Source organism: Zingiber officinale, chromosome 8A (assembly GCF_018446385.1).
Source record: "Zingiber officinale cultivar Zhangliang chromosome 8A, Zo_v1.1, whole genome shotgun sequence".
Lineage (NCBI taxonomy): Eukaryota > Viridiplantae > Streptophyta > Magnoliopsida > Zingiberales > Zingiberaceae > Zingiber > Zingiber officinale.
The window spans coordinates 23,519,570-23,530,530 of NC_056000.1; the positions used below are offsets into that span (position 1 = coordinate 23,519,570).

The 10,961-nt window shown below is 33.5% G+C and overlaps 1 protein-coding gene and 1 long non-coding RNA gene across 2 annotated transcripts; both read right to left on the reverse strand.

Moving 5' to 3' along the window:
* Positions 1-2,756: 2,756 nt before the first annotated feature.
* On the reverse strand, positions 2,757-6,740 carry LOC122007989. Its single transcript, XR_006119162.1, has 3 exons — positions 6,641-6,740; positions 5,198-5,269; positions 2,757-3,180 (listed from the first exon to the last, which is right to left on the reverse strand). It is a non-coding gene; the product is annotated as an uncharacterized LOC122007989 (long non-coding RNA).
* A 627-nt stretch (positions 6,741-7,367) lies between these two features.
* LOC122007988 (protein GRAVITROPIC IN THE LIGHT 1-like) lies at positions 7,368-9,132 on the reverse strand. Its single transcript, XM_042563537.1, has one exon. The coding sequence runs from the start codon at positions 8,890-8,892 to the stop codon at positions 7,543-7,545; it is 1,350 nt and encodes a 449-aa protein (XP_042419471.1). The 5' UTR covers positions 8,893-9,132; the 3' UTR covers positions 7,368-7,542.
* Between the last annotated feature and the right edge of the window lie 1,829 nt (positions 9,133-10,961).

The window sequence follows — 10,961 nt, forward strand, 5'->3', positions numbered from 1 at the left end:
TTAACACCTTCAGTTATTGGACTTCTGTTCTCTATTGGTATTGAAAGTGGACTTCACCTTGTGTATTCCAATTCCAGCTCGGATCTTCATCAAAATCTACATCCAGCCTTATAATCAATTTGCAATAAGAGGATTATACAATCAATATATTTTTGAATGATTACAATATCTAACAAAAATGTATTTTTCAGATTTCTTTTTAAATTATGACGAAATTGAGAATTTATCAAATCATATGCAACACAACCAAAAATTCTCAAATGGTTTAGCGATGATTTTCTACCTCATAATGCTTTATATGATATTTGATTCAAGATAACCATGTTGGACAAATATTTAGTAAGTAGATTGATGTGAGTACTACTTCAGCCTAGAAAAAATTTAGAAGTCCTCTGATATTTAATAAACTCTTAGCTATTGTTATAATCGATCGATTTTTTCGCTTGACAACAACAGTTTGCTCGAGTGTATAAGATGTTGTCAACTCCTTGTGGATACTATGTTCTTCACAAACTGATTAAATTCTTTAGATAAAAATCCATCTCATCGATCCATACATAGAGTCTTTATTAAGGTACCCTTTTAATTTTCCATAAGCGTTTTGAATTTTCTAAAATTATCAAAAATCTCTTACTTATTTGCTAGAAAATGAATCCAATTTATTCAACTAAAATCATTAGTAAATATCAAAAAAATATTTACTTCTATCAAATGATATAATTCTCATAGGGCCGCATAAATTAGCATGAATTAACTCAAAGCATTCTGAAGCTCTTCATGATTACCTACTTGGAAAATGTTTCTTTGTTTGTTTTTAAAATACATATCCTTCACATAAATCAAGAGAACTAATTTGAGGTAATTCAAAAATCATACCTTTCTAACGTAAAAGTTGTATTCCTTTAATGTTGAGATACTCATATTTCAAGTGCCACATCTTGAATTTATTATCTTCTCTAGCAATAAGCGTTTGGTTTCCCACATTAAAGATCTTCAATGAAAATATCTTATTTTTTGTCATTTGTACACTAATAATAGATTATCTAGGATCTTTATTAGTAATAACAAAAACTCTGTTATAAAATAAAATTACATAGCCATTAATCATTAATTGTACAACACTTAACAAACTACGTGCCAAATTAGAAACAAAATAGACATTATAAAATAATTTTACTTTACTATCACTAGTCTCCATGGCAATAGTGTCTTTGCCTTTGACTTATATCTGTCTATTATCGCCAAATCTTACTAGCATTTTTGTGACTCATCAAGCTTTTTAACTAATGACTTATTATCCGTCATGTGATTCAAACATCCACTATCCAAAAATCAAATATCGTTTTAAACTTCATTAGAATGGGCATGAACCATAAATAACTTACTTTCCTTCTTTTCTTCTTTCACATAATTTGTTTGTGAGTCATTTCTTTCTTATCTGCCCAAATTTTTTACAACCATAACGTTGAATGAAATTTTTATTCCATTTTTTGCCTCTCTTGTCTATCAAAATGACTTCTTCCTTTGCCACGTATTCCACCATGAAAACCTCCTCTTTCGCTACCTCTGGCAGCAAAGTTTTTTTTTTTCTATCTCCCCCTCACTTGAAAAGCTTGAAATATCTTTTCTTCATTCTTCTCAATAAATTTATTTCGCTTGTCTATTTTGCAAAGAATCCATTAGTTCATCAAAAGAGAAAATAGAGAGATATTTAGTCTCCTCAATCACAGTTACTATATAATCATATTTAGAAGTCAAATTTTACAAAACTTTCGAAATAATAATTACATCGGTTATATTTTCTCCATAAGATCTCATTTGGCTGACAATCAAAATTACTCTAAATAAAAAATCTTGCAAAGATTATCCTTCATAAGCAAGGCCTCAAACTTGCTTATGAGAGTTTGGAGTTTCACTGCTCTTACTCTAGAGGAGCCTTGGAATTCATTCTGCAATATTTCCTATACTTCTTTGGAAAAAAAAGTAGTTGTAATTCTTGAGGAAATCGTCTCATGTACTACTTGTTGAAGGATGAATAATACTTTTGAATCTTTCTTTCTATTCTCCCTTAATCAACCTTCATCGACATCCTCATCGTCAAAGTCTTTCTCTACTAAATCCTAAAGATCTTGAAATCTAAATATAGTCTTCATTTTGATATTCTAAAATTCATAGAACTCTTCTTTGAAATTAGGGATGAGGGGTTGACAAACTCTATTGATTGTTGTTGCAAGTAAATTAGGACACATCAAATCCGACAGCCTGATATCACAGTTAGATAAAGAAGGAGGATGATAAGAGGACAAGAAAAGACAAGTAAAACACAATAATTTCAATTTCAATTGATCATTCATAAAATACCTAGCATATTTATAAGCTATTTGCATAGCTCAAATAAACCACTAACTCCATAATTCTACCTCATTAATTCAACTAATGTAACTACATTGAACAAAGACATTTTGTCTTTAACCACTAAATACCACTACTACCATGAATTGACCTCATCAACCTACTAACTTAATTATTAATTTTGAATCATTTTATCAACGTAATCTACCTTAACACTATACTATGACGGCTTAAAATTAATTGGTACCATTAGATTGGATGTCACTTTAGTATTCTTCGTTTCAAACTTCTTAACTAGCTCATTCACGTACATTCCTTCATTGACCCACGTAAAAATAGGAAAAAATAATAATATATAATTTATTTACCTCCATTTGATAAGAAAAAGATAACAACATGCAACCCTTTTTTATTAGAATCATATAATCGAATTACAACATGTATACAAGTAAGATCCTATTCAACTAATTAGCAATAGTCAACAGTGGTCGTAATTGGTATAACATATGTACAGGTACTGATCAATATATTACATTTATAAACCATAGCTACTACAAAATATATGCATAAATGATTTACTTTTCATAAACCGACTAAGAAGAGATAATTCAGCTATCAAAAATGAGGTATAGGATGCCCTATTAATGATTAATAATAAAAAAAAAAGAATGTTCAATAAAAAGTGCACCAAACAAACTACGAATGCTCATTGCGGTAGATTGACCTCCTCTCATCTTTCAAGTAAGCGTCAAACCATATTAGCATTGACCTCCTCTCTTTTCACGACTTGAATGATAAAATGAGCAAATTTGGCAGTCTACTTTATTCCTACGTATATAATTTAGAAATGAAGTAGAAAAAAAAATGATAAAATGAGAATTAAATCTAGAACAAATAAATAGAAGTGCAGCTTTATAAAGAGAGTGAGATTAGAGAAAATAGAATTGTAAGAATCAGAGTTGGATTGAGTGGCAGTAGGATTAAACCAACAAATCCAATCAAATTTAAGGAATATATAACAAATTCAGGGCCGGCTCAAGGCTTAAGGCCCATGCCTAAAGCCCCTATTATATTGGAGCCTATAAAATTTACATATATATATACCTATATAAATTAAATATAAATATTAATTTAAAATATATGAGTATAGATATTAAATATTCAAAATTATGGTTAAAATAAATTTTAATTGAGATTTATTTTTATCGATAATTTTAATTTTTTACTTAGCTAAACTATATTTGTCAAAAATTTTAAATTTTTTATAGATTAAATTTGGATCATTTTTATTTTTTTAGTCGTGTTAGATTTAATTGATAATTTTAATTTTTTACTATTAAAATTAGATTTAGTTGATAATTTTTATATTTTTTATTAAAATTTAATTAGTAATTTTAAATTTTTTAATGATAAAATTTTAATTTATTAATCAAAATTAAATTTTGTTAATAAATTAAAAATATTTATTGGTTACACTTAATTTATATATATATATATATATATATATATATATATATATATATATATATATATATATATATATAAATACTTTTGAAAGTAAAAAAAAATTAATAATGTATTTCTTTCTTAAATTTTATTTTTCTTTCACTTTTTTTAAATAATTCACCATCAATATATTCTAACTAAATATTTTTGGATAAATAAATTTTATTAATAATTTATCAAAATATTCTAGCTAAATATTTTTGAATAAATAAATTTTATTAATAATTTATCAAAGTTAAAATTGATAAAAAGGTAGTTTAGTTCATGAAGCTCCAATCAATGAGGGATTCCGAGAAAAAATCTATTATACGTAGTGACTATATCTAGTACTTGAACCTATTTCCTCTAGGTCACACAATAATTTTACTGTTGTGTAGAAACTTTCTTTTCTCGAAGTTAAAAATGATTGATATTTTAATTAAAAAATTATAATTAAAATGTATATTAATAGTATTATAATAATTTATTATTGTTTCTAATTAGATAACATAAACTATTTTTTATTTTTTAAATTTTACTAATAATAAAAAAATGAGATTTGATATAAGATAAAGTTATTGCTACGTGGTCTAATTGATGATTGATATAAGATAAAGTTATTGCTACGTGGTCTAATTGATGACTGTTTCTAATTGTATAAATAATCATCGGTAAAATATGAAACTGCCCTTTTAAATTTTACTAACAAAATTAAATGTCGCCCTCGGGATATGATGGAATTGGCTAATACGGGATAAATATTGTTACAATGAACAAGGTATTGAATCTCGACAAAGTCAAGAAAAATATTCTCCTTGCAGTGGTCAACTGCAGCTTCCAGATTTACCTCCTCACATATAATCATAAGGTCGATCGTGTTGTCCCCTCGGGGCGATGCGATGGTTAAGACATGGGGTGTTGCCACATGAGGTCTTGGGGTTGAAACTCGACGTGACCGAACATAACCTCCCTCATGTCTTGGCTTGACCTAGGGACGGATTGACGGGGATACTAGAGGTGAGTGAATCACCTTTTAGGTGCCTTTTGCCACCTAAGGTCGATCGTGTTGCATTGCTAGAATGTGTTTACTATAATATGTTTAACGATGAATGGACCTGGTCTATTTGCAATTTTGTAGATATTAGAATATTTATGTTTACTTTATATATTTGATGAATATCTTGTACGTTCTTTTGAACTGTATTTTTTATATGTTTTCACGGTATCTTAGTAGATTAAAATTTATACCTATAAACGATTTAAAAGCATGAAAGATGCTATATCATCTTCAAATAAAGATCCATTCGATCTCACACCTTGCAACTATAAGTTCTGGAAAAAAAACATAAAATAATCATACCGAATGTGTTGCATGTATTTCGGTATCGGCATACAGGACTTAATGTCGCACCTTTAGCATTGTTAAAATTATCTGCACGTGTAGATATAAGAAAAAAAAAGTGTTCTCAAGTAAGTTGTCTTTCATCAGATCTACTACTATTAACCAAAAGATGCATGCGTATCTCTTATTTTTGCTTTTCATTGTAACAAAGGCTCTAATATTTTAAGCACCATTTGCACAATAGTAAATAAGCAACTAATAAATGATGTACGATGCGAAGGCCATTTAATGAGCAGCTAAAATCACAAACCATAAACAATGTATTGAGTCATCAACATTAACCCATGATGCATACTCTCGCAATTTGAATGAAAACCATACTAATTTGCATCACACATTTTGTGAAATGCTGAGAAATGGAAAGAACTACTGCACCAGTTGGGCGATCAGAGCAAAGGCAACAAATACACAAACATATTTGTAAACATAACTTCTAGTTGTATGATGGGTTAACCAATTACTGCTAAAGCACCAGTGGAATTGAACGCTTTAAATAAATCATTTTAAACTGATATGATACACTACAAATTGTTCTTCTTGGTTTCTAGTCAAGGCGGTTTCAGATGCTACTTTCTTTGGACAGGATTAAATATTACCATTTGGGTTGGATCTCATAACTTCGATGTTAGAGAGAAATTTTCCTAGCTGAATGCAGTTTAGATTTACCACAAAGCAGGTCCAGAGTCTAATTACTAAATTTGTAGATACAATCTAGACCAAAATGTTTCAGATGTTCTTGTAGGGGTTGGAGGATGAATAGCATCAATGGTTATTTCATCCTAATACAATCAACATGTAAACTAAAATACAATATGTGGCAAAATACACAAGTAGTTACAGAAAACATATCTTTGATTACACATGTTTAGTTACTGTGAATTATTCCCGTACTGATTAAGAAATCTATCATCCATTGATGACAAAGCCTGGTTTGACTAGCAGGTAGACCTAATTGGTAGGCACGTTCCATAATGGTCCTTAAAATAAGATATAAGGAATAGCCAAGTGTTAAGGACGTGCAAATTCATCTTTGTTTTCTGAGTCAAGAGCCATACTCCTAATGTATATCCTGAAATCAGGTTATTCACCAAAATATTCTGATAAGTAGTCAAAGCATTTCCAACAAGGAAAGGTAAAGAGCAATGGAGTAAGTAGGTTCCTCTCTCACTAGTGTATCTCGAAGATATTTGTTGAAAGTTACCGGTAGCAAAGCACTGTTCAAAATTATCCTCATGTACATAAATTCTGAACCTAATTAACAACCGGGTTCACTTGTCATTTCAGAAAAAGTTTAAAAAGAAAACTCAAAACCATGAACCTTATTTCTGAGCATCATCCTCCAGCTTCAAAACAGGAATCTTAAAAGATTTTTTTGTTTTTTGTAGAAAAAAATGGAAATACCTACTTCACCTACATGCTGACAGGTATAAGAAAGGAATCTATCCTCAATCTCAGCAAGCTGCCTTTCAACAACCTTTCTCAATACAAAAAAAAAAAAATGAGAGAGGAAATACCTGCTCCACCTCCATGCAGACTATCCGGCCTCAACCTCAGAAAGGTGCGTTTCAACAACCTGTCTCAAGCTGCAAACAATGAATAGCACATTTCAAATAAGTCAATTAACAACAAAAGCAGATGGAGACACACTGTAGTTGTCTTGTAACTTAAAATTTATCATAAATATTTATTACAAATTTTGGCCATAAATATTGATCCTAATATCAAAAAGAATGGAGGGCATATCTGCATATTTATATACATGCAGTAATAGTAGAGCCATAGTTCTGAAATATCAAACTATCGAAGTCCAAACATTGTAGACGTAAGCATTGTAGACTTGAGCATACCTGTACATCAGTGTTCTCATTAAGTACCAAAGGGTGAAATAAAAAAGAAATAAGTGAAAATGAAAGGCTTGCTTAATATGCTTGCCAAAAACCAGATAAATCTGCATAGACTTGTAGGCACAAAGTGGTATTTGACGTTCACTAATTCTGCAAACAAGTATTTGGTCAACAGAATCAAACTGATCTCATATGTATCTAACAACTGGCTAATAACCTATCAACCAAGGTTTGAAAAATAAACTCCGCTCACATTAACTTGTGGCTCCTCTTAAATTTTCAGATCATAGAAGTTCTTTTATTTATGGTAGATTCCATCAAATTGACTAGAGACTGAGAAATACATACAGTTGTGTTCAAAAGAAACCACTAATCCATCTATCCACTAAGCACTGAGGTGGAATAGCTGAAATTTGACAAGAACAACAAATAGGATTTCCATTAGCAAAGAATATGGAACTATAATATATGCTTTGTGCCATCCAGGTAAACCCTGGACTGGATCACTGTCTTGCCAACTCGAAAACCAGGAACAACAGTAAAGCCGACCTTTGGCCGAGTAGTCCTCTGGCCATCAACGCACATCATGTTTACCTTACGGATAATGCTCTCCATGAAAACCATAGAGAACTCAGTCCCCCGCGCAACCTGAAAGATTTCCACCACGGGGTCGTATGCCCAGGCCAACTTGTGAAGCGTCCACATGGAGCTGGCCATGGTCACAAACGGTTCGTACAGGGGACTCGACTGGCTCAGCAAACCCAGTGACAAGTCTTTTTTAGTTAAATTCCTTAAAAGAGATGATTCAATGCCTGAGTGGATGAGCTTTGCATACTTCTTCTGGCAGAAGTTTGCAAAATCACAACCTGGAAAATCTCGCATTGTCTCCATTGGATCAAGAGCGGAATGATCGATGAATTGCTGCAAAGAATCATTTCTTCGAATGGTAACATCAATGTCCCTCAATTCAACTCCGGTTCCATCTTCGCAGAAGTCATAGGAGTCAAAGCCTCCAAACATCCCCAAGCAGATGTAGGAGAGGAGGGCGTACCGGAAATGTCTTGGCTTCGCGTAGTTGACGTCCGGGTAGATGCAATTCGCTGCGGCACGCAGATCCCAACCGGAAATCTTCATCGAATCCACCCAGATGCGGGCGAAACGATGAGTGACGCGGCAGGTGTCCCTGAGCACGGAATCAAAGACCCCAACCGTGAGCAGCGCCTCGACCTTATCCTCCGCCGGCATACAGGCGCGCTCGAGTCGGTGAGCGAGACGCGCACAGTTCGCGTTGAGTTCCGCGAGCGTCTTCTCAAGCACGCCAGTCTCGGCGTCCTTGCCGTCGATGTCGGACTGGAGGCGATTGACGAGGGCCTCGAAGGCGCGGAGTAGATCCTGGTTCTCCTGCACCTGCGCCTCCAAGTGGGAGGAAAGGGGGACGAAGGGAGTCGATCCGAGTTCAAGATAAGTGCGCCTGAGCTCCAATAGGCGGCGGAGATGGGAGACGGCGGCGCGGTCTGCAGTTCGTAGGTCGTCGGGGAGGAAGGGCGACTGCGCGGTCTGGAGGAGGAGGTAAGCGTCATGAAAAGAGGAGAAAGTGGCGAGAGCAGCGGCGACGAGAGCTTGGGGGCCAGGGCGGGGGACAGGGTCTGGCTTCAGGACGACGACGCGCTGGCCGGTGATAATCTCCTCTGACTCAGGGTCGGCCGCAGCCACCGCCGCTGCAGCTTCCTCGTCTTCCTCCGCTTCCTCATCCTCGGCGAAGAATTCGATGGTCTTAGACTTGAAGGCCAAAGCAAATTTCTGAAGCATCTCTCACTCTTTCTTCTTCTTCTTCTTCTTCTTCTTTTCTTCCTCCGTAGAAATCGAATTGGGATTGTTGGATGAAGGCGACGTGGTCGTCCAAAATGTCTCCTCTTTCCTTGTCGAACACTAAAGTTTTGACGTGAATGTTGCAGCCGAAGGCCCGAAACGAAGCCTGAGAGTTCTTTCGCCTTTCTGTTAGAAGAAAGGTATAAAATAATTTATGTTTTCAACTATTTTTTTTAAAACCAGTCCTCCGTTCATCGATCATCAAAATTAGAAAGCTTAATTCGAACCCCTCCGGCGTTTGGTCACATCCAACAAGTGGAATCAAATCCTTATTACATAGATTATCCGTCGCATATTTAATCATTGTATCCTATATTATTATTATTATTATTATTATTATTATTATTATTATTATTATTATTAGGGTGGGAAAAAGCTAATTATTTAAAATAGGATGACAAATAAGAAGGTTATTAAGAAAAATAATTCCTCCTTTATGATTGAGTTCGATTATGTTCTTTTAAAGGGTAGATAGCCCAAGTTGAGAAAGAGTTCTATGGACTCAAAAAAAGTTAACTAAGATCAAAGAATAATTTAGGGGGCGTTTGGTTTAGGGGAATAGGAGTAGGGAATGAGAATCATTAATTGTCATTGTTAATATTTGGATTATAGGAATAGAAATACAAATAAAGGAATGAATCCTTGAAATTGGGTAATAACTCATTCTCATGTATCTCCCCTTCAATGAGTCATTACCTTATTTTCATCAATCAAAATATTACCTTATTCCAAAAATACCTTTGACCTAAAATTAAAATTTTCTTCCTTAATATCAAATATCAAAATATATTTATTTATTTTTTCTTTCATATCACTTCTCTCTCATCATATTTTCTCTCCCATCATATTTTCTCTCATCATATTTTCTCTCTCATCATTTTATCACACACTTTCTCTCTCCTTAATCTCTCCTATCACACTCTTTTTTCTCATTACACTTTCTCTCTCATCATACTTTCTCTCTCCTCAATCTCTTCCATTGCACTCTCTTCCTTCTTTTTTTCTGATCATACTTTCTCTCTCATTATACTTGCTCTCTCCTCAATCTCTCCCATCACACTCTCTTTTCTCTTTTGTTCTCATCACACTTTCTCTCTCTTCAATTTTTCTTGTCACAGTCCCTCTTTTTTTTTCCTCAACACACTTTCTCTCTCACCATACTTTCTCCCTCATCATACTTTCTCTCTCCTCAATCTCTCCCATCACACTCACTGTTATCTTTTTTTCTCATCATACTTTCTCTCTCATCATATTTTCTCTCTCCTCAATCTCTCTCATCACACTCTCTCTCTTCATTTTTTTCTCATTACATTTTTTCTCTCTTCATCCTCTCCCATCATACTTTCTCTCACATCATATTTTCTCTCTCATCTTCTCTCATCGTGCTCTCTCTTATCACATTCTCTTTTCTTATTTTCTCTCATCACATTTTCTCTCTTCATTTTTTCTCATTACACTTTCGCTCTCATCATACTTTCTCTCTCATCATTCTCTTTCATCATATTTTTCTCTCACATTTATCTTTCTCTCACATTTACTTTTTTCTTTTATTTTTCTTTAAGGATAAAAAAGAAAATTTTGATTTATTCCAATAAAAAATATGCAACTAATCAAACATTGCTTTTAAGAGTGATATTTATGCTCATACCCATTCTCATTCCATAATACAATAATTCTCATTCCGATTCCTATTCCTAGGAAAGAACCAAACACCCCCTTAATGAACTCGAGGTAAGGTAGGAATTCGAGAGGTGCTAATTAAGATGACTTAAGAGAAAACGTAGTCCAAACTCAAGGCGAAGTAACTCAATTTGAGGATACACTTGAGTTATTTGAGAACAAATATCTCACATGGAGAAGGAGATTGAAGGCTTAGAGATGCTCAGATAATTCATCAGTGGACAGTCACGATTGAGGAGTTGAAATTTCAAAGACTTATAGATTATATTGATGCATAATTGTTTAGATATATAATAGAGAGCTTGCTACCTAAGACTTGATTGTTTAAG